The sequence below is a fragment of the Sycon ciliatum genome, chromosome 5, assembly GCF_964019385.1.
Source record: "Sycon ciliatum chromosome 5, ocSycCili1.1, whole genome shotgun sequence".
NCBI lineage: Eukaryota > Metazoa > Porifera > Calcarea > Leucosolenida > Sycettidae > Sycon > Sycon ciliatum.
In genome coordinates, this window is record NC_088647.1 from 14093960 (window position 1) to 14118266 (window position 24307).

At 46.3% G+C, this 24307-nt stretch overlaps 1 protein-coding gene and 1 long non-coding RNA gene across 2 annotated transcripts; one reads left to right on the forward strand and one right to left on the reverse strand.

Moving 5' to 3' along the window:
• The first annotated feature begins 1869 nt into the window (after positions 1-1869).
• Positions 1870-16997, forward strand: LOC135817719 (uncharacterized). Its single transcript, XM_065330953.1, has 9 exons — positions 1870-2733; positions 8062-8333; positions 9140-9291; positions 10533-10681; positions 11765-11827; positions 12922-12957; positions 13551-13637; positions 15585-15673; positions 15915-16997. Exons 1-9 carry the CDS (start codon positions 2578-2580, stop codon positions 16408-16410), a joined length of 1500 nt encoding a protein of 499 aa, XP_065187025.1. The 5' UTR covers positions 1870-2577; the 3' UTR covers positions 16411-16997.
• Positions 16998-19767: 2770 nt separating this feature from the next.
• LOC135816622 (uncharacterized) lies at positions 19768-21626 on the reverse strand. The gene is made up of 3 exons (XR_010553417.1): positions 21193-21626; positions 20638-20709; positions 19768-20156 (listed from the first exon to the last, which is right to left on the reverse strand). It is a non-coding gene; the product is annotated as an uncharacterized LOC135816622 (long non-coding RNA).
• Between the last annotated feature and the right edge of the window lie 2681 nt (positions 21627-24307).

Genomic DNA, 24307 nt, shown 5'->3' on the forward strand with positions numbered 1-24307 from the left:
TGAAGAGGCCCCTGCATATGCTGGGGAGGTGGTCACAAAGCTGATATGGGCCATAGTACTGTGAGTTTGAGCTCCAATATTAATGGGGGCGTTCTATTGTCACTCTTTGGATTTTCGAGGAGTTCCTTTTTCTGAAGAGGTGATTTATTGGCCGCTTCAGAAAACGAAAGTCTCCTCGAAACTCCACAGCCTCATCCAATGGCAATGGGAGAGGTGGATTAGCTTAGAAGACCTTGGAATATTCCCTGGAAAACTGCCTTTTGTAAGGGAAGCCCATTTTCACGTGGGAGGCACGCTTGGAAAATCTCATTGTTATGCCAATTCCAAAGGAATTAGTGAGGCTGGCAACAAGGGTTCTATTGGGGGGGGGGGGGGGGGGGGGGGAGTAAAATAATAAAATACAAATTCGGATACTTCTACCGATCTCTTCTAAGAATAGTAAGATGTTTCTTGAAAAGGTGATGAGGACAATTCGAACGAACCCTAAGTCTTACTACATGTACAATGAGTGCAGTAGAATGACAAAGGCCACACCGTCGGAACAGAAAATTGCACGGAACAGCCTAGTATAAGTAAAGCTGTAAAAACTTCAAACTACCAGCGCCACCATTATCACTCTGAACAGGTCACATAACTTCATAAGCCAGCACCAACCTCTTTACACCTGAACTACAATGTCTACATTGTAGTTTTGTACTGCCACATTTTAATTATTTGCACTCACAAAATGATCCGAGTATGAAGTAACTATTTATAACAAGTAACATTACTCATACTACCGGTAGTCTTAGTCTTACTTCTTGCTAGTTATCTTCTGAGTTCTGTTCCCCAATCCATGCATGGTTCACTTGTGATGTTATGTTGGGTAGTTGTGTGCTGAAGAGACATGTCAGTCACGGCATCGACGTGTGTAGCGAGTCGAAGCTGAAGCGGCCTGAATAAGAATCTAGACACCGTTCACCACCATACTGTCAAGCGCCACGGGCTAGGTCACCTTCTGAAGGAATGCACTTGCGGCATTCATCTCTTGCCCATTGAAACGCCAACGGGTTTGTACAGTCCTATCAAGGTCCCTACAAGTACAAGGATCAGGCAATGACATCGACTGCATCGTGCGATGAACGCGTTTCAAGAGGAGCTCAAGTGCCCAGAAAGTATCTGCCAGTTTATCCCGTGCTCCTCACTCGAGCACAGGATGGTCCAACGGTGGGCGCAAAGGGTTTGTCCTGACTCCTACCGGTTCGAGCAGCACTCCTCTCTCAAGTGTTTGCGTTCTGCAACGTTAGTGCCGTTCCCTCGCGCCACGTTCCTTTCAGTGTTTCACCCTCTCAGTTTTAGCCGTGACGCCGTCTGGAACACGGTCCAACCCCAGCAGCGTGCAGCGGGATATGTGCCCGTTTGAGCGCGTCATGCCACACACCTAGACCGGAGGGGCATCGTCGACACTCAAACTTCAAAGATAGAACTAAAAAGTCTCGGCTTGCGAGTTACACAGACAAGACATTGTTACTGACTGACATGCAAATCTACCGCCGCAGTGTAGACAGCACTCGGCATAAGCCGGTTTCTAAAACTAACCTTACACTGTCCACAGTACTACAGTACAGTAGAAAAGGAGAAAAAGAGCAAAGAACATCTCCATTCAAATTACCATACCCGCTGCTGTTTCGAGCTTTCACAGCCCGCAGGAAAGAGAAAGCAGAAGTCAGTTCTAGTAGTAGTACTTCTACGACATAGTCGTAGATCTACGTACTGCACATATGATACCGGAAGAACGACGGCGGACGCCGGAACACGTAGGTCTACGCCACATCCGTGGACCACGGCAGTGCATGTGTGACCAGCCGCTGCATGCAACAGCCTGATCGAACAGGACCTGGACTGGAGTGGACGGATGGACGGACGGTGGTTCGCTGGCCCAGCTGCCGGGAGTCTCGATCTCGGACTCGGAGCCTAGCCGAGGCAGATCTGGCCTGGAAGTATTACGGGAACCGAAGAGGCGAAGTGGTGAAGTCGGAACTCGGCACGCTAGATCTAGGCCATAGGCTAGACTACATAGGCCATGATAGGGGCTAGTACGAGTAGGACGCGTCACTGGCTGAACTAGCACTGCTTCGAGGCTCATACTTGTGTGCCGGATACAAGCGTGCATGCTCCGTCTATTCGAGGTGGTGACTGCACTCAGTCTGTCTGAGCGATGAGAAGGGATAGGTCACACCGGTGCACCGCGATTGAACGCCGACTGCCAGTAGATTCTACATGATTGTAGTACTGGAGTACTACTGCACTGCCACAACCACTGCCTGCCCTCCGCGTGGTGGACATTTTTGACAGCGCAGTTTTTACTTCATTCAGTGTTTTTGAGGAACGATCAAGCAGTTCGGATTTGTTCCCAAGTACAGCAGTCTCTCCTTACGCCTAGAAGTAGAATCTCTGTGCAGTGGCACACAGTTACTGCCACTGCTCGGTAACAACGTGTTGGTAACCCGTACAGGGTGGGATCGCGGTTGCTGAAATCGACCGAATCAATCGCACTGTTCACCGCAGTGTTTAGAGGCGCTGCTCCGCCAAAACACGATGTCGCTGGGAAAGATGTCACGTTGGGTTTCCGAAAGACGCGGTAGCAGTACGAAAGAGGACGGCAGGACCCGTCGTCTTCAGAACAAGCAACTGCGACTTCACCGGCATCACAGCGAATCTGAGATTCTCGACTTGTCCGTGGAGATGAAGACGGTGAGTTGCAATGATGTTTTCGCTGTTCGTTGTCTATTATCGACGTTGCTAGTACCCACACCTTCTATTTCTAGATGTTATCCTCCTCTGGGTACGTCTTTCGTGTTGTAGTTCTGCTGCGTGAGTCACTGATCGGTCGGTGCGTGTAATGAGTATGTCCGAGTTTGTGGGAGTTGTGTGGCATCTCTTTTGAAGTTGCCATTCTGGATGCGATATCGGTTATAGTGGCGATGGTGGGTGGATTTCTGCGATTATCGCTCACCTTGCGTCTCACCCGAGTACATGTCATGCAACACCCGAACACTGTTTTACTGTTAGGCTTGCTTGAACAGGTGGCGGGTCGATTCAGAGAATGCAGCAGAGCTAGAGATTCTTTTGTTAGCCGTGCAGCAATGGGATGAGTAAAGCAGTACGAAACAGAGGTTTACCATCGATTAGTCCAGCAGGAGCTAGTGGGTAGAACGAAGGAGTTTGTGTTCGGGTGTAGTGTAGCGCTACGGTTCCACGTATTGTGTTGCTGTGCATGGGATGATGGGTATCTCACGTCTTCCACTCCGTACTAGTTCATTACATTCCGATCGAGCGCTTCTTCCGACACCGGGAGACGTCCGGGATTTCAGGCAAGGGCTAGCTTGTAGCGATGCTGCTGGTCCCGTCATCATGGTCATCTGGCCTCTTGCTAGGTGTGCATGCAGGTTAGGAACAGGGAGTCGTATATACGACTCCCTGGTTAGGAATAAGGATTATGATGATGACAGTACAGAACAGTGGGAGCAGCGATTTGGTTGGATGTAACTTACTTACTTACTTGTTGATCTGCAGCTATCACTGTCTGTATAAGTATCATGTCACTATCAGATACACGGCACAGGTACTAGGTGTGGGCCATGGCAGGGGTACGGTGTGGTGTTTGTGTAGATCTACACTCATCAGTAGGCATACTCACACTCACAGTCGAGTCGATCGCTCGCCTTGGCTTCATCCTTGCTAGCTTGGTTCCTTTCATTGTGATTATTAATATTATGGAGAGAGAATACAGTTGTATGTTTGTCTACATCATGTACATGTACATGTAGTAGTATGGAATGCGGATTAGATAGCCCACTGCGCCGTTGCTGCCTTTTTGGCTTGTTGTATTCTTTTCTTTCGCTTGCATCCGCAACCGGAGTAATTGGGTGTTTGGGTTGTTTCACCCGCATTGCAGAGAGCTCTCGGTTTATGTGTATGTTTGTGTGTCGTGCACTGTGCGTTTGTTGCTGGCTACGGTCCCGCGGGTGAGAAGGCGAAGAGGAAACACTATTGCTCTCCTGGAAGGCGTGTGCGTAGCTCTGGGCAGCGAATCAAGTGCAATGAAATGGGAATAGAGCAGATGCTAGTCGAATGGGGCGAGCAGATTTTTCAGCCTCAAACCTCCTGTAGAGCTCTCCGGGCTCCGACAGTGGTAGCTCTGGGCTGCCACTACTTCACGACAACCTGACAACGTGTGTCGCCTTGGGGTCGCCCTGCTGTCATGCCTTCAAGTCTTGCGAGCGGCCACAGCCAGCTCCGAAGAATATCCAGCGTGTTTAGGCGCTGGTCCCAGCTCTCCAACAGTGCAATGACATCGAGTTTGTGTGTTTTACTAATGATTATGTCAATAATGACTATGACTGTCTTGATCGGGCATTGGCGGGTATCTTTACTCAAGGGTCGAGTCCAACACGCCAGATAGCTAGCTCACAACCGACTCGTAGTCGACGTAGAGTCTACGATCGTGGCAAAGTAACAGCACGTTAGTTGACTGGATCGATCAAAATGGGAAAAAGGTCATATTTGGCGTAGTCGTGGTGTTCGCCTTGGCGCTTTACTCATGGCATTGTTGGCGCCTGTTTTTCTTTTACGCAAAGAATGCCTGGCACTTTCCGCCACTTAGAGCTTTCAGTGCTGGCAGACAACGGAATGCACGGAGGATACCGATGTCATACATGGTCCGTACTGTACTGCCCACATACTACATGTACTACTAGTAGTGCATGCTAGTGTCCGGTAGCACACTGAGCGGAGTAGAGGATGCACAGCTCACAACGCAAGACACAGAAACAACAATGGCTGTGAGAGGTCTTACAGAACACGACCTGCATCATGCATGGCGTCCTTTTGAAGTTAGTTTCCTATCCCCGTGGAGTGGCGCCTGCCACTTGCCAAGGATCACCTCCAAGTAACACCTGGAATCTCCTCACAGTTTCTGGGACATACTGCCTGCATCCGTAAATGTGTGTTTGTGTGAGCTGGTATTCCTTTTCGTTGATGCAGAACACTGATGACAGACTTTGTAATGAAACCCGTGCCTTTAGGCTTTTGTTGCTCTGTGAGACAGCTTCTCTCTGGCTGTGAGCGCTGTTCCACGTGTTCAACCAAAAATTGGGGGCAGGAGAAACACCTTTAGAAACGACTGATTATCTCAATCCTAGTATAATTAGTATAATTATTATAGGCCAGCAATGCCTTGGACTGGTCAGGTGTATGTTATAAATATAATCACTCCCAGTCCCAGTTGCATTTCTTGCATCATTTGTATGGCGTTGAGCCGATTATAGAGCCATTCCCAGCATATGTATCCAGGCTGAGAAAAATGACATGTTTATACTGGCAGCTGGTAATAATTGCCAAGGGGTGTGACAGGCTGGGCAGGCTTTGTGGGGGGTTCAGCACTGCATAGTTTCCTTATCACAAGAGGTTTATGGTGTAGGAACTAGTTACTAGGATGCAGCCTTCAGTCCATGCAATGCAGATCCATGTATTTTATTCTGCTGCTGTCTGTGCGGGTAGTAGTCTTTGGGAAGAGGCACGTCTGCAATCAACTTTGTGGATCTAGCACCTGCCTTTATCTGTGGAAATGGAATGTCGCGAACTAACGTTACCTGCGTCTATAGTGTAGACTCGAAATTGTTGAACAACTCCAACAAGCCATTGAATAACCTATATTTGATCATTGATGCTCACACTTTTGTGATAAATAACTATGACTGATTAGGTGGAAAGGGGTGTCTACACTCACACCCTAAGTAGGAAACACAGTAACGCAGCCCTTCCCTAAAAATGGATTCAAAATTTCTTTATATTTTCAAAGAATGAAAACACTGGCTACTTTCGAGTGCACCCAGCATTACAACTACTATCTCGAATTAGGATACGGTTTGAGAGCAGCTGCAATCCTGTCCTCCGTAGTACACAACCTGTCTACTCGAACACTTTGGGAGCCAGCCTTCCGAAATCTGTATCTTGACAGGGAAGTAAAAGGGATCCAACTCCACTATTCTTAATGCAGTTGGTTTAGGCACTGGTGATTTTTCAGTGATGGTGTGGGGTAAGGCATGATTGATGGTCTCCAATCGGAGGCTGCAGTGTCACTCTGAATAGGAAAGACTAGTAGAAGAGTGTGCGGCATTCTTGACTGAATGGCTGCTACCACCTGCCAGTGCCTAGCAGGGGACTACGGTATGCAGATGTCTTGCTATCCACGAGCAAGCCTGTGCCCATGGCATTGGGAGATAGCCAGGGAGGTACGGTATGCAGGTGCCTTGCTATCCATGAGCGAGCCTGTGCCCATGGCATTGGCGTATAGCCAATGGCATGCTCACTGCTATGCAACATCCATACTGGTGTTCAAACTTATGACGCAGGACCCTCATAGATGCCAAGAGCAGCAAAAATCTCAACAACGTGCCAGGTGATGTACGCAAAACAGTTGCCATTGAGATTCTAGCCAGCCATGCACATATGTGTGGTCTAAAAATCGTAAGTAAAATGCTGACCACAGACAAGTGAATCTGCCATCTTGGCTAACTACTTTGCTTCAAGTCATAAGTTTCTGTGTGATAAGCCACTGGCACTGATAAGCCTTGGCTAACAGTCAATATAGCAAGGCACTATTATTATAGTGATTTTTAAATCACTATAAGAAATTGAAGTCAAACTCGGGGGGGGGGGGGGATACGGTGCTCGGCTAAGCTAGGGTGAGTACAATTCCAAACTGGCCGCATGCACCACTGCAAAACAAACATTCATTCGCGATGCCTCCTACATACTACGGCGGTAAGACAGTTGCCGTGAATTGTGACCTTGGGACTGGGACTGTCACTTCTAGCCTGCTGGCTGCAGCTCGATAAACCTAACCCTGCGATAGAATGTGGCTATTGGTGTTTGCCTTGTTGAAAGGAAATAATATTACTGCATGTACTGGTGAACCAACCCGCATGGTTATCACATACATGAAGCTGCACTGGATCCATGGAGAGGGGTATACTTCAGCTTTCTATTAGCTGTCCAGATATTCTGAACACATTGGAACGGTATGTATGATCATGGTAGTCCACGGTGGGATGTAGCTAGTGCTTCTACTCTGTATCTCTTTATTATAAGTTTATTTCCTACACTACGGTAGAAGTTTGAGAAATGACCCCTGGCTCTGGAGAAGGGAAGTGACGGGAACACATAAGGGAAGTGATCGGGAACAGACCAGGGTCAAAGTCGGCGACAACCATCGTACTGCAGTTTTGAGGGGTTACATGCACTTGATCGTGGCTGTACGCATCTTTTTGTTGGTACCATTTATTTTTCTTTCCCTCAAACCAGTTAACATTTATTTTTTATTTCTGCACCTCGTAGCATGTCAAGAAAGCCAATTGAATTGAGGAGAGGGTGAGACCAACCACGGAAGAAGAGAAAAAAGAAAAGAAAAGCACGTACACAAAAGGGGTAGGGATTACTCAGGCAAGTTACAAAGCAATGGGATGCCCAGCGAGCTATGCAGCGGAAGTGGTGACTGTGATTTTGTTTACTAGAAGATACTGAAGTGCTGTCTGACGAGGGAACGGAATTTGGGCGCCGCGGTATCTGGAGCTTGCCACTGGGAGGCAATTGGAGCCACGTGGAGTAGGAGGAAAAGAAAGGGGAATTTACGAATAGGGTTTGGAGGCTTCCTTGATACACTGCGTACACATGTACCGGGACCTGTTGGATAAGTCGTTCACAAAAAAAACATGTCCTCATCACTCATCAGTGATCTTGACACAATCCCATCCTATCTCAGTATATAGTGACAAGAATAATTATCATCAGTATGTCCGACAATGTCCAAGTTGTTTGTACGCCCTTGTGGCTGTCAACTTCAGAAAACTCGTCTTCTATTACATAATTTCCACAAATTTTGTAGTGCACTAAGAAAGAGCACTATATCCATGCATGCAGGGTTGTTGCTCAGCAGCATGGAATGAAACACGCACATATTATGTACCTGTACATTTAGCGTTCTTGTTTGTCCTTTAACCATTCTGTCTCCGTGCACAGGGTGAAATGAGGATCATGCAACTGCGAGAGAGCCCGGGAGTGTCCCGTCGAGCATTCCCATCACCGGCCGGCACTCCTGGTCCGGAGAAATCCAACGGCAAGATCCAGCCGACCTCGTCCGATCCGTCATCGTCAGGCCCGTCCAATGATACGCTCGATAGCATTGATGATGACGACGAGATTGCCGAGCCCGGTTATGCCTTGCCAAGTGTATGCAGCCGTGGCAATGTGTTTGCCAGTCAACCTCGAACGTCCACGCCGCTAAATGGAAGGTAACGGGCTGGATTTGTTACCATCTTGTCAAATACCAAAGTATGTAGAGGGGACGGTTCGATACCGGAACGGTTTGACAGCCTAATTTGTATAGACCCAAACCGATCATCAGCGTGGATTGTTCACGAAAAATATGTTTGTGGAAGGAAACTGGCATGTTGAAGTTTGCTCTGAGGCCAGAGTCAGTCGAACTGAGCCACTCCTTTGTGTTGGCCCATTGCCTCCAAGTTGCCCAATTTTTCGCTTCAAATTAGAGGTGGCTCCAAACCGGAAAGGTTTTAGTGTGCATGTCAAATTCACTCTGAGTTCTGAAATTAGGTAGTTGCTGTCGCTCCACGTCGGCCATTACAGAGTAACAATAAGCCTTGTGTGCTCTTCCATTAGTTTTCATTGGTATAGCTCACCTGCTTGGTATGGCGCTTCTGGTCATCGCAGAGCCATGAAATTTTGGCCCGGAGTAAAACACATCGTAGTCTCACTGTGACATAATTATGTTTTCTAATCAAAATACCAAGAGAGAAAGTGAATATTGAGTCCGTTCCGGTTTGCAACCTATTTCCTATTTGAAACCGTCTCCTCTACTGTATGGAGGTTGTATGGATGGTGACATCTTTTGTGTGTTCAGCATTTACTGCAGTTTTAAGAGGCCAGTATATGGGCACTGGCTGCAGCTAGATTCCTTTATAGGCTGGCGTGCACTGATGTTGTCTCCTAGTGAAGGGCAAATTCATGGTACGCTTCGCAGCAGGGTTTTTTTCTGGACTAGACCGAAAGTTGGCTGTTTTTCTCTGTTCCTGTCATGTAGTGTTCACCGCCTTCCTGTTAACGGCATCACGGGGATCGCCACACCCACTGAAACTCCATCGCCGGCAAGCACCATTAGCAGCTGTGCTAAGCCGTCGAGCCAAGCGCTGGTGGAACAGGAGAAAAAGGAGGCTATCGAGGATCGCAACCAGGGTGAGTTTAAATGAGTTACAGTCAGACCGTGGCTCGCTTATCCGGTCCTCTTTTATCCGGATCCCTCGCCATCTGGAAGAAAATAATTGTTGGTTACCGATTTCCAGCATATGTCATGCATACATACAGTATGTGTGTTCGATTATCCGGTTCCCTCGCCTATCCGGACTTTTCTTGTGGAAAGGGGATGTGGGGATGTGTGCGGCTGAGCAAGATCTGACTGGATTCATTTGCTCGTTCTCTGTGGGGGTCCCTTGGCTTGCACAGTTGGAATGTTCTTGTTTCATGCTGTGGACAATTTGGGGGCTTGTGTAGCTCTTGCCAGCCAGTGTCAGGGTGTTGCGCATATCTAGTATCTCAGTATAGAAGTCAGATTCCGTGGCATTTAATACCTTGTTGGTTTTGGCAGAAAAGGGTGGCCGGAAAACACTGTCATGTCTTGATGAGCACTCTAGGTTTCTAGGTAAGACAAACTGATGCTGGGCCAATTGAGAAGTGTGCCATCTGGTATGTGCATGGCACACACATATCAGTAAATATCAAGTACTAACTGCCAGAATGGCTGCTAGTAGCGTGGTTCGAGCTCATTATTTGGTACAAAGACACTTACCATCATTTCCTTTGCACTTGAACACACAAATAGGTCGGGACTTTCCTCTTTCTGATGGCAATCTGCAATCGCTAGTTCTGTGGAGAACAATGTCAATCATGTCATGGGTACCTCCTCAGGTAGAATGATGGGTACATCATGCACTTGTCGGTGTGTTGCAAAACTGGAGCTCTGCCTGCGGGCGTGGTCAATAGTATGTACATGTATGTATTCAGGGGCGTCGGAGCCGTAGTTCATATTGGGGATTTTTGAAGCAATGGAATATGGGCTATTTGGGTCCAATTTTCCTAATTTTTTCCGGGGGGGGGGAGGAGGACCCCCGACCCTTCCCCCCCCACCCATTCATGGCCGCCCCGATGTCGAATACCTTCCGACACCCCTGTACTGTTGAATATTGAAGTGAGTGGAGAGCATTGAGGAAAGATGTTGTGGCTGATGTGAATGCACCCTACTGCCGACGTGCAGCAAGCAGCCTCTACTGCCAGTCTGACCTTCAATTACAGTCAAGTTTGGAATATCCCAGAAAGTCAAATGTACATCTGATCCAGTACCGTATCATCAATCAAAGGTTTATGACCAGCTCCATAATATTTACTGCCGTTGACCGATCTGAATTCTTCTGTGTTGACAGGTTATGATATAGTGTGCCTGGATAGTGTCAAGGCAGCATCAGCCAGCCTACCCAGGATGATCAGCGGGACATCCATTGTGGACGAGTCCGTGTTTACCGGCCCGATTCGCCGTGAGGACTACCTGCGGAAGCTTGGCCATCGCTTCAAGGTAACTTGCATCTTATTGCTACCGGTCGCTGGTCACTGAAGAGTGAAGACCATACTAATGTTCTTCGTCCAAGCATGAACTTGAAATTGTACAATGCACTGGTCGCAGGAGAAGTTATATCAATTTTTGCTGCATTCTCAAGGGACGCCACCACCCCTCTCGGCATTGGTAGACTACATATGTAGCAGATTGTGTAGCAAATCTGTGGAGCTCAGTTAGTTTTAGTTGTTACTGCATCATTGTTGGTGTTATTTTCTCTGTAAGCATAGTCCATGTCTTTGATAAGCCCATATGTCCTGGACAATGTTAATGCGTTGGTAGGATTCCCCCATCATTTAGTTGTTACTGCATCATTGTTCTCTGTAAGCATAGTCCATGTCTTTGATAAGCCCATATGTCCTGGACAATGTAAAGGCGTTGGTAGGATTCCCCCATCATTTAAAAACCTTTTCATAGGTTGTGTGAGAGTCGGTCAGACTGACCTTTCTGCGTTCCGCATAGGAATGCCCTTGCCCTCAAGGATCAGGAGGCACATACGGCAAATGCAATGGTGGGGTGGGTTGATCCGGCCCAGTGCATGCAGTAGTCACAGGCTGAACATGCCTTTCACTGCATACACATAGCCCTCAAGTCAATTAAAATAGTATTATTTTTAAAGCTTACTAATCAACAGCGGGTTGTTGCACAGTCAGAAACATCCTTCAAAGCGGGCTGCTGAGGCCGTACACTGTTGAGGATGCAAACCTGGCACTCTCTGTTTCTTAGCCATGTATCAGCAGGGGCGTCGGAAGGTATTCGACATTGGTGCAGCCGCGTGAGTAGGGGGGGGGGGGGCGCCCCGCCCCCCTCCCTGGGAAAATTTTAGGGAGATTGGGCCCCAAATAGCCCATATTTCATTGCTTCAAAACTCAAAAGTCACAAGATGAAATTATTGGTGCGGCTTTGGCCGGACCTGCCGCACCAGTTCCGACGCCCCTGATCAGGGATAACTTGACGTTAAATGTTATACTATGGATGGGAAGTAATGATGCTGGAACGGAAACTAACGAAGACCTGTGCATTTGCTTTGCTGTGTGTCTGTAGAGCTGGAAGAGACGCTGGGTGTCCCTTCACCCGACGGAGCTGTCGTTCTTCAAAACTGTCGACGTAAGAAAGGGGGAGTGTTAGCGTGAATTCTACATTAATGGATGTTAACCAAACGCTATAACCAATGCTATTTCAGTCAGGGGCCGTCCGTAAATATCGATTTCAAGACGATGTTTGTTCATGTCTCCCGTGTCCCATGTCTCCCATGTCTTTTGGGTAGGGGTGAAACAATTATACCGAATACTCGAGTACTCGCTCGGTTTTTTTCAAAAATAATCGTACTCGGAATAGATCAGAGTACTCGTTCATACATGGTACATGCAATTAACCACAGAAATCTGCAGTTTCAGAGCAGCAGTCGCCAGATATTGATGTGCAGACTGTGTGGTGAACATTTCTTCACGACTAGAGAGAGCCCACATGACCCACCAAACAATATACCGGAGAAAAATGACTGGCACTCGCTTCAATCAGGGTTGTATCATGACTGTGATGTTAAGGCCCTTGGTGTGCAATTTTTAGGAGATGAAGAATAGTCGAATACTCGAATATTCGATCGGAAAAAATCAGAGTACTCGAACTCGGGATATCAGTGCCAACTTTCACCCCTACTTTTGGGGTTGACGTTCACTTAAAGTCTTTGTGTAGGTCATCAACTGCATGTTTGCACAGTGCCCGCCCAAATTTAGAGATCGATATTTTTTTCAAAAGGACGAGACAAACAGGGACCAAACCCCCTCCCCCCAAACGAATATCCTTTCTTAAAAAAGATTGATATTTGTGGACGACCCCTTAGAAATTAAATATTCCGTTACCGACCGGTTTAGCCGGACGAATTCCATGCTCGAGTTTGCGCTCCAATGAAAGTCTAACAAAGTGGCAGAGTTTGCGCTGGCATGCCGCTGACAAGTCGTACCAGTGTACAGACAATACGATGCGTTGAGTTTATGACTATGTATCATGAGTATCACTACAGGAATTCGTGACTCATGCTCCAATTGCTTTTCAGAATGAAAACCAGCTCGCGAACCGAAAACATGAACTTGAAGTACGTGAACTACGTTTTAGGATGTGAAATTCATGATGCCTTTAAGTTAGCAGCTTAACGTCTGTATTATACTAACTCGGCCGTTGTTTGCTTCTCAATTTTGTAGGTAACAGCTGCAAGTCGGGTGATCATGACTAGTGACGTAAGTAGCTGTTAGTATGTTTATTGTCAATGTGGAGCTGTTTTGGATTTCTTGATCCTTTTGAAAGTTGGCATGCCCGACTTGGCGGCTGCATAGGATACACCCATGCGTATTTGTTGGTTTGTCCAAGTAATAAATAAAAAAATAAAAAAACAGGTCGCGTAATGAAGCAGCATAACGATAGATGTGCAAAGTCATGATGCCTGGTCCGCTTCTGTCCTGGGTTCACTACCCCGTGCGTTGCAGCCGCGAGCAAAACCAAGTAAGGATTCCTTAAAAAATATCTTTGTTTTCATCATTCTATAGTATCATGGGGCGGTGGCGTCCCACGGAAGCGGAAAGGTGGTTCTTGACCAGGGAGTTGTACGACTCCTTGTTCTTGACCTGCCCGGTACGCGAACCCGTCGAATTTTTTAAATTTTTTAATAGTATTAGATGTTTCTAAGGTGCATTCCGCACTCATTCACTACTAACAGAGTTCCTAGTATCATCCTGCCAGCTCGTGTTCTTTTGTGCATGCCATGGCGCACTAGGTCGTGGCTTATGAATTCTGAAAAAATCCATGTTTGTTCTTGCTGCATGTTGTTTTCCAGGTAATGGATGTCTTCTATCCTGCGTCTATTCCATATCCCGATGGCCATTCATTTGAAATCATTACTAGCAAGAGGAGTCACATATTGGTAAGTTTTGAATGCCAGCAAGCTAGGTCTTGAGAATATGATTGTGTAGCTACAGACACGCTACTATTCAGATATCCTGCGTGATCAGTCCTGGAGATGTCCTAGATAGGACATCACGGAACCCAGCATGCCCCAGCATACATACTATGCTGTTCCCATAGTAATCGTGACACGTGACTCAAAACTTTATGTCGCGGCCGAGGAAGATGAACATGTTACACTCAAAACAAACGCAACGAAGGCCTTTCGTCTCAAAAGCATTAGTTGTCGTTCTCCTGACGGCTTGCCTCAAGCGAGTCGAGATTCGTATCTTGCCTCTTGCCTTCACGAATTTTATTTTCCTCGTTGTGGAGTACGCCTGGACAAAGGAACTGGCAAGCGAATCGTTTTGGTCGCATTGAAAATTGCAAGTGCACAAGAGGATTGGCGAAGCAATTTGTGTTCGCACTTTCAGCAGAGCAGTAGCTGCTGCTGCAATAAAGTTTTTACTTTCGCCATTGGTTTCAGGCAGCAGAAGGATCTGGCTGAAAGCGATGGCGATACGTCCATGACCACCACGTCCTGGGTTGATATCCAAGAAAGACCGTCCAAGGTCCAGTTTTAGCCAAGAGCTGTCGTGTCCAAGAAATCAAAAACGCCAACAGCAAGCTTTGGCCAAATAATATCTTCCAGGTAGTGATTTACGGGCCTAGCGCCTGCTGCCTCGTCTTCCTCCTAGATCCTCTGCGTGGCCAGGTTTGGGGCGAAATGAACGCACGGGGCGTGAAGAAACATTCCAAAAGGACCAAAGGCAAAACATTCAAATAATTATTAGAACCAATCGTTTCCGAAGAAGCGCCGCGTGGCTACGAGAAACCCCACATGAAATCCCCAAACAAAAACGGCCATTCGGTCGGGTATTCGATGACGAATCGAATATACACTACCTCAATCCCCGCCGATGTCTGATATTCTCCGCCTATTCCTTCAAACTTGACCAATTCGGAAAGAAATCCATCGCCATTACGATCGTGCATCCTCCACATACATTCAGAAATGCTCACGCAGCACTTCTTTTCATCGCGTGTGCGCGACCGATGCTTCCATGACAACTCTGGGACAGGTAACCAATCAGGCTCATTCAGAGTGCGATGTCCTAGATAGGACATCTCCCCGACTGGTGATTGTTCGATTATTATTATTATCAGGTGTGCAATTTGAAACTCGGGTATTGAGCCTTCCCCTCTTTGGTCTTTCCATAACCTTGAACCTTCCAAGTTGGAAGGCTGTCGGTTAGCGCTACGGAGATGTGTTGAAGCTAGGTGTCAGGACGTCGAATGTCTCAGTACTCTGTCAGTTTTGTGCCTAGTTGTTGCACTTTCTGACTGTATATAGTATCTAGTTACAGTGGTGGAGAGTTACTCTTAACTCGTTTCCATATGTCCTTTTCCTTTCTACTACTATTATTATTATTACTATTATCGCTGCTGCTGCTGCTGCTGCTGCTGTTGTTGTTGTTGTTGTTGTTGTTGTTGTTGTTGTTGTTGTTGTTGTTGTTGTTGTTGTTGTTGTTGTTGTTGTTGTTGTTGTTGTTGTTGTTGTTGTTGTTGTTGTTGTTGTTGTTGTTGTTGTTGTTGTTGTTGTTGTTGTTGTTGTTGTTGTTGTTGTTGTTGTTGTTGTTGCTGCTGCTGCTGCTGCTGCTGCTGCTCTTGTTGTTGTTGTTATTGTTGTTGTTGTCGTTGTTGTTGTTGTTAATTTTGACAATTTACATTGAATAAATTTGGCACGATTCTTCATGTAAAAAGGTTCAGTTGTGACCCTGAAACACTGTCAGTGATTCCTAGAGAGAATAGCATGTTCAGTTATGATTGCATGGAGGACATGTATTGTAACATGCCCTGTCATGCACAGTTATCTAAACGGGTGGTCCATAGCTCACGATGTCAGTTTGCCTTGTTTTCTTTTTAGGCTGCGAAAAGCGAGAGCGGTGCACGCGCATGGGTTCATCTTATCCAGCGTGCATCAGGCAAGACCAGAAGATCAGCCAGTGCACAGTGGTAAGCCTTGATAATATCATTATGAAGTTTGAAATTTACGTGAATCCAAGCACTGCAGAATTATGCTTGTTTGTTTGTTGTGCTGAGAAGTCATGGACGACCGCATTTTTGAATCCTCCTCCCCTTCTGTGTGGCTTGTGTGTGGACATGTACGTGCATTTTTAGCAGGTGCGTTGTATGCATCTCATTGCTGTTTGTGTGTTTGTTTGTGTATCGTTGCATTCTCTATTTGTGTGAGCAGGCAAGGCAGTGGTAGATCTAGCTCACAGTCAGGTGTAGCCACTGTGGACACCAGCAACATCGAACCGTACGCACAGGCCGTCGTGCCCATCCGACGGCGACAAACCGTACCGGAGCCAACGTACGCCATCGCAACGCGTACATCACCGGTGCAGAAACCAGCCGATGGCAACTCAGGGACTCAAGGTGCCGACGATGAAGACGACATGCCACCGCCCGTAATCCCGCCGCGTCTTTTCAGCACGGCTGGCGACGACGATGACAGGGAAGACGATGATTCCACTGACGACGGAGAGGAAAGCTGCGACATGCTCGACGACCCGCAAACACCCAAACCTAACAACTACCTGCACAGCACAGATGGCTATGCATCACCGCCGTCCTCTCATACACTCCTGGTCGGCAGTGCCAGTCAAGTCACTAGCAGTGCCAATAACAAAGAGTCCACACTCTTGCACGAAGACGAGGCAGTCAACAGCATGGTTGTATTTTTCTGAGTTCCAGCAGCTCACGTTGTCTTGTGGGATTGCTGTAGGAGGTGAGATCCTTCCTCGGACATTACAGTCAGTATTGACAGCAAATGCATCTTTAGAGGACTTATTGGCTGATTCATGAGGCTTGAACTATCTATCATTGACTCTTCCGCTTCCTATTTTCCGCGTAATTTCCGTTCGCTTTCGCAGCATTTTCCTTGAAGAATCACCTGAGCCTGTACTGTGTTCTTGAGTCACATAACTGTACTATTTCTAATCCATGTATGTATATGTACGTACATTGGTCACTGAGTTTTGGCATGCTGCTCGAACGAGCGGAGCCCGTTTTGAGGAGCCTTGACCGTCATTTTTTTGTTAGGTTGATATGTAACACCGTAGCCTCAGTGTAATGATGTAGGTGTAATATTACAATATATTAGACTTATGAATGTTCAACGGTATGATGTGGCATACAGCACTCTGCAGTGCTGTGTTTTATCTCTCTATTGCTGCTATTCAAACAGAGCAGACAGACGCCTGTGTGTGTGTGTGTGTGTTGTCTGTATACTAGTATATTATACCAGTGAGTGGCATACCTGCTGGACCTTTGAGTCACTGAGTTCTAGCTAATGAGTTGTGGGACGTGAGTGTTTCATGTTGGGATGCCGCTGGTGCTGGTGCTGGCCGACAGGTGATCAGCTAAACTTAGTTGCATTACACACACATTCACAGGTGACCTTAGTTTGACAAATGAATGATCTTGCAGTCCTTGCACTTTTACTTCATCAACTGAATCAGGTCACCCTTTCATGCATGTCTCTAGCTCTTATGATTTTGGGCTTTCAAAGGAGGTCAGACTCAGCAGACAGGAGGATTCACTCACCCTACTTTGTCCCTCACTCAGTCACTGTCAAGTGTCAAGACCTTGTTATTCTTCAACAGGAGCCAGCAGGCGCGTGCCCCGTATGGGTTCCTGAGTGCCCGGAACCCCCTTTTTCCCCCTAAAATTGCAGGATTTTGCTTCATTTTTTGAAAAATTTACCGTGGAGGCCCCGCGGAACCCCCCCCCCCCCTTGAAGGGCACCGGCGCACGCGCCTGGCCAGTACTGTGAATGCATGCACTTTTTTCATCTTTAGTTTAGACATGTTTTTGATGACTACCAGTAGTAGTAGTAGTAGTAGTAGTAGTAGTAGTAGTAGTAGTAGTAGTAGTAGTAGTAGTAGTAGTAGTAGTAGTAGTAGTTTTGGTCCCATGCACCAGGTATATTTTTTGCGCAATTGATGTCTAGTAATTTAAAAGTACTAGTATCTGGAAGTACAACTACGGTAATAAGCGGTCCTCATACTTGCTCTGTGATGCCCCGGCGGCCTTAGGGCTATGGGCTTATGATGATGATGATGATGATACTTGTACAATCATGTACATGTACATGTACAGTCAACTTGGCTAATAACGACTGCGGATATAACGACAATTCGCCAATAACGACAGAATTTCCATGCCCAGAGCAAAGTCCCATCCAACTGTAATACATAATGGGACTTTGGGTATAACGACACTTCGCGAATAAGGAAACTTTTCTGATGCCCCGCCGAGTGTCGTTATACGCGAAGTTGACTGTATACTCCTCGCTAGAGTCTCCCTCCTAAACTGGTCTACCGACCGTGTTTATACATGTAGCTGTCATAGCTGTTGCTAGAGGAACAAGCAGATATTATTATGATGCATAGAGCTAGAGATGTGCTATGGCACTGACACTGGGCATGGGAGATACCAGTGCCCCACCCCCTCTCAGGAGCTGGCTCTGGGCCTGAGCTAGAACTTAGAAGAGTGTTGAGAGAAGAGATTGGAGTATGGAAAATTTGTGAAATTATCTTCGGCTGTATGCACGAATCAGTACTAAGTACATGTATAATGGTATGATCGGACAGGGGTCCTTTTGTGCCCCCATGGCATTTTCGATTTTTTTATTTTTTTTATTGAAAAACCACAAACCTTCAGACATGTGAATGTGCACATGATATACAGTGTACATACATGTACAATGTACGTATGTATCGAGAAGGCAGCATGGAAACGGCAGTGGTGGTGAGGCCTGGGCAGCTCGTCCGACCGTGGGTCTCAGAGTCAACGATGTTGTTTTCAGTAGTACATTTGCAAAATTTAGGGGCCCCATGGACCCCAGTTACCCCCCCCCCCCCCCCTCCTGGGTCTGCCACGGATACCTGGAGTGCATTGTGAATTAAAGGGAAACTGAACGCCAAAAATAAGTATGGCTTATCCGAAGGAGAATTGGGCACTGATTCCGATGAGCTATGTCTCGAGCCGATCAGAGAAGAGGAACTGTGTCAAATTTCATAATTAACACCTCCCATATTTGGAAATTGGCCTTGATGACGTGCGTACTGCTTAGCTGTCACCATGCTGTGCATGTTCAGCAGTGTAATCATGGTAATTGAATGGAAGAAAACAATTACTTTGGTGTTTTGCAGCTCTGTTTCGTTCCCTGACGGTAACCAAATCTAGATGTAGGAATATGTTGAACAGGAGAGTGACACATGTCTTCCCGAAGGCTGTCCAGGCTGCAGTGGTGATGAAGAAGACACGATCATCACCCCGAGATCGATCGTAGCGAATTGGAAAACTCATGGTGAATTTGCTTCCACTCCAAGGCAATGTCGAGGTATGAAGGGTGCTTGTACTGCCTTCCAAAGTGAAGAGGAGATGAACATGGCTTTGCATAGCTGTTGTTCTATGCCAACTTACCTACTCTTGCTGGTACCGTAGTGACGTATTGCAAATTTCGTGGACGAACAACTCTAGTCACTAGTGGCTAGTGAGCAACACTAACAGGTGAGATTTTTCAATTCGACAACAATTGTTTTTGTTTGAGAACTGGCAGTGGCAGTCATTAGACTCAGTAGGTGTCTTTGCTGCTTCTTTCCCTTCATTGGTAGGGTTGTGCTTGAATAGTACAAGTGCTTGAAGTAAAATAAAAAAAAATAGAACATGTGGAACATAAATCTAATCAAGCATCAGTACATGTATTGCGAATTTCAACTTCAAAGCACATGAAATCACAATGATCACGAAGTTTATGTAATCAGGAGTACACCCTGTGTTCAACGAACACATACACCCATGCTGTATTGCGCACGCACATGTACACATGTGCGTGCAGCCCCACCCCATCCCACAGACACACGCATGCAGCGCGCACATCCATACACATGTGCGTGTACCCCCCCCCCCCCACACACACATTCCTACCCATACACATGTGCGTCCCCCCCCCCCCACACACACACACGTGTGCACATACAGATACACAAACACACACGCACGAACACACACACACGCACGAACACACACACACAAGATACGTGTAAGTGTACATGGTCTTCCTGGTGCAGATGCTGAGCCAGCACAATGGAAATTACCTCCATCAAGATGCTTGATCAAGTGTTGTGATAATGGCACTGTTTGTTTGTTTTTACAAAGAAGTGTGGGAAAGATTACAATGCATTATAATTCATAATTGTTCTTTGCCTTGTACTGTGCAGACCAGAATGCTTCGCTATCAACTCCTGGCTTTCCATCGGCATGGTGTTCAGCTGCAGCGGCATCTGGTCCGGGGAGTTCAACTTGCTGGATGGCTGCACTGACACAGGATGGGTTTGCGTTGGCAATGCGATACGGCAGTCATCCCACATCACGAGCTACATGTTTATGTAATGTATATTGTCGCTCATCCAGCAACGTCAAGGCTCTGCATGTAAACACAGGAGAACACCATAATACTACAGGGGATAATAATTTTGGATATCAATTTCGTGACAATTATTAGATTCACACAATATTCACAACGTATGCAACACGATGCTGTCTATTGACACTACTTCAAACTGAAGTGCTCACTACTCCTCTCCCGTTTTCATCTCCCTCTACCTTATGAATACTCTGCATTACTGGTTTCGTTTCTACCCTTTCCATTGCTGCCAGCTCCCAGTTTTTTTCAATGCACAGCACCACCTTGACAGTCATTTTTGTGATTTGATGTACACATACTTTGAAGTTCAAATTCGAATTACATGATCAGATTTTTGTTCCACATTTTCTATTTATTTTTACTTCAAGCACAACCCTACCGATGAAGGGAAAGAAGCAGCAGAGCGACACCTACTGAGTCTAATGACTGCCACTGTCAGTTCTCAAACAAAAACAATTTTTGTCGAATTGAAAAATCTCACCTGTTAGTGTTGCTCACTAGCCACTACAGTAAGATCGGGCGCCGAAGAACACCTCGCCGAAGAACACCCAGGCTGGAAAACCGGCAAAATTTAAGAACAGTCCAGGCTAGAATTATCAGATTTAAGAACACTTTTAAAATTTGGAATTTCCACATGAGTGCAGTATGTGTAAACAGTAACTGCTACATGTACAGTCATTCCCATTTACGACACCCACTAAGAAGTACTACATAATAAGTCATTGCACTACACGTACATGTACATGTACATGTACATGACAAACGTCATGACGTTACCACTCGACTCGCAGCGCGCGTGTGAATAAGAACGGTCTGGCTAGAATCAAAAATTTAAGAACTTTCCTAGGCTGCGCTCGAGCCCCTGCGTTCTTCGGCGCCCGATCTTACTGTAGTGACTCGAGTTGTTCGTCCACGAAATTTGCAATATGCCACTACGGTACCAGCAAGAGTAGGTAAGTTGGCATAGAACAACAGCTATGCAAAGCCATGTTCATCTCCTCTTCACTTTGGAAGGCAGTACAAGCACCCTTCATACCTCGACATTGCCTTGGAGTGGAAGCAAATTCACCATGAGTTTTCCAATTCGCTACGATCGATCTCGGGGTGATGATCGTGTCTTCTTCATCACCACTGCAGCCTGGACAGCCTTCGGGAAGACATGTGTCCCTCTCCTGCTCAACATATTCCTACATCTAGATTTGGTTACCGTCAGGGAACGAAACAGAGCTGCAAAACACCAAAGTAATTGTTTTCTTCCATTCAATTACACTGCTGAACATGCACAGCATGGTGACAGCTAAGCAGTACGCACGTCATCAAGGCCAATTTCCAAATATGGGAGGTGTTATTTATGAAATTTGACACAGTTCCTCTTCTCTGATCGGCTCGAGACATAGCTCATCGGAATCAGTGCCCAATTCTCCTTCGGATAAGCCATACTTATTTTTGGCGTTCAGTTTCCCTTTAAATTATTAATTTTGTGTTGTTGGTGTGAACGTTTTGTGTTCAGCTGGCTAGCAGGGGATGCGAGTTTTGGAAGCAACAATAGTACGCAGTAGAGTCATTAGCTCATGCCCTTGTTTGTGCATTGTGCATGACGTACCTCCGAATGATTGATTATGTAATGACTCTGTTGGTCAGATCAAGAATGTATGATTTTGAATTTTTGATTTCACATCAGTGACCCACTCGATGCATATTCTTCCAATCTATGACATCATAGACTGTAGATGTATAATTATGGCTACTGACGTACTGTCTTTTGCTTATACAATCATCATGTACAATCATGTTAAAAATCATGTTACGTACTCCAGTCTCCAGGTTTCCTTGTAACGCTTACCGCACGTTAGTCATCTTCCATTATTTTGTGGGCGGCCAAGGAATCCTCCCACATGTCTCAGGCCTTGATGCCTTGTCAGTTTTGCTGTCCAGGCTGATTATTTGACGTAGACTACACTTCCGCGGAGGTGCGTGCCTGCAGAGATGGTTGCATAGCCGGCCATCGTTCCTCCACATACTACTGCTACTAGTACTAGTGGCGTATACAGTAGACCATGCATGGTAGACTCAGTACAGACTGTCAGTACGCCAGTAGTCATTTGCTGCTGCAGACTACAGTACTAGTAGATCTACGACAGCACGTACTACTAACCTAGCCTAGAACTAATACTGCCCGTAGTGGTAATACTTCGATTTGAAGCCGCGCCCCTGATGACATATGCCCGATATTTTCGTTCAGTTTGCGTGGGCTGCAAGCGCAAGAAAACCGGCGATGGTTGAGCAACCACTCGTGCAGTCGTGACGCAGCGTCTTTGCAGGACACGCGACTCGCAAGACACCAGTCGAGTTCATGTACGTAGATAGATACACAACTGCCAACTAATACTTGAACTGGCACCAGCCGCGCATATTTTCTAGTGTTTAGTGTTTAGAGAGACCCGGTTCCGGCCGGGCCGATGACACTGACACTACTAGTACTACTCACTGTACTGTACTACTACTAGTACTGTAGTAGCCCAGGCGTAACATCTTGACATCGCGGGCACGCTGTCTTGTAAGTTGTATTCTCTTCTTTTACCCTTTCTCAACACACTGCCAGTCTAGTACTACTACTGAGTGCTAGCTGTACTACTAGTGCGCTGACTTGACGATAGGTACGAAAACTGTTTTCCTTTGATTGCGAAACTAACAGTTACTAATCTACTTGTTACTTACTTTTCAGCAGCATGCAATGCAGCCGGGACCGTGAAACATTCCATCATCTGGCTGCTCAAGCCCCTTGCTACATCAAGTGCAAGCTATCACAGTAATGTTGGAGGTTGCCCCAACTGTACCCAGCACTGCACTGCAGCCCCAGGCCCCCAGCTAGCTAGCTAGGCATATTTGCAATGACATCATCAAGCTACACAAGAGTAACTCCACTCTCCAGCTTTGGACATGTACCATTATTATTATTATTACTCATAAAAAGGACACACTTCAGGCTCATTACAAACATCTTGAAAGTTTTCGTCTTCACAAGTATACTTTCAAGCCTTCTCATCAGGTGAAATACAGGCAAGGGAAAAGGAACAGGAACAGTGGATTAAATACAGTAAGAAGGTGGTAAAACAGCGCAAAAAGAAAGAAAGAAAGAAAGAAGATAGCTAAAGACTTTAAGTAAACAGCGAAAATTGCAATAATGACACAAAGGTGCAAATGCGAGAAAACTCAATAAGCGCGACATGTAGTGCGACAACAAGAGACAACCACTGGACATACATGTAACTAACGAGGTTTTGACGACCTACCTAACAGCCTAAGTGTGAATTTGATTTGTTTCTGCTTGCAAAGGTTGGGTTTCCTTGTGTGGATGTATACAGCTTCCAAAACATTCAGCAATCTAGCACTGCGTACACGTGACACAATCGAAAAACAATCATCCGAATACACAGCACGACAATCAGGATGCTCAAACAAATGACTAGCAATGGACGACTCATACTTATCAGAACTAACATCAGAACAATCAGCATGTGCGGTGGACACATCCGATTTCACATGGCTAGTCGAGTGGACCCTAGCCGTTGCCTCTGTCTGTGCTTTAGTCGCTGCCATCGCCGCCGTTGCCGATCTTGTTATTCTTCTGGTTGATGCGGTTCCTGTCACTGCCACGCACGTAGGTGTCTTGTCCGGTTGTTTTTCTGGTGGTCTAGTTAATTGTGAGGTGACGTTCCTTGGTGTTGATGCCGCTGCGTTGGACCATCTTGTACCAGGATGATTCTTTGCTGGACGTCCCCTCCGTGGTCGAGTGGATCGTGCGTGTTGTGGAATAAGGTGTAGCGGTGCGTGTTGTCACTTAGGCTGTTAGGTAGGTCGTCAAAACCTCGTTAGTTACATGTATGTCCAGTGGTTGTCTCTTGTTGTCGCACTACATGTCGCGCTTATTGAGTTTTCTCGCATTTGCACCTTTGTGTCATTATTGCAATTTTCGCTGTTTACTTTAGCTATCTTCTTTCTTTCTTTCTTTCTTTTTGCGCTGTTTTACCACCTTCTTACTGTATTTAATCCACTGTTCCTGTTCCTTTTCCCTTGCCTGTATTTCACCTGATGAGAAGGCTTGAAAGTATACTTGTGAAGACGAAAACTTTCAAGATGTTTGTAATGAG

Coding starts and splice junctions, on each gene's coding strand:
- LOC135817719 (XM_065330953.1), top strand. CDS start 2,578: ATGTCGCTGGGAAAGATGTCACGTTGGGTTTCCGAAAGACGCGGTAGC. Junction 11,828..12,921: donor CGTTCTTCAAAACTGTCGAC/GTAAGAAAGGGG, acceptor TCAATTTTGTAG/GTAACAGCTGCAAGTCGGGT. Junction 12,958..13,550: donor GGGTGATCATGACTAGTGAC/GTAAGTAGCTGT, acceptor GTTGTTTTCCAG/GTAATGGATGTCTTCTATCC.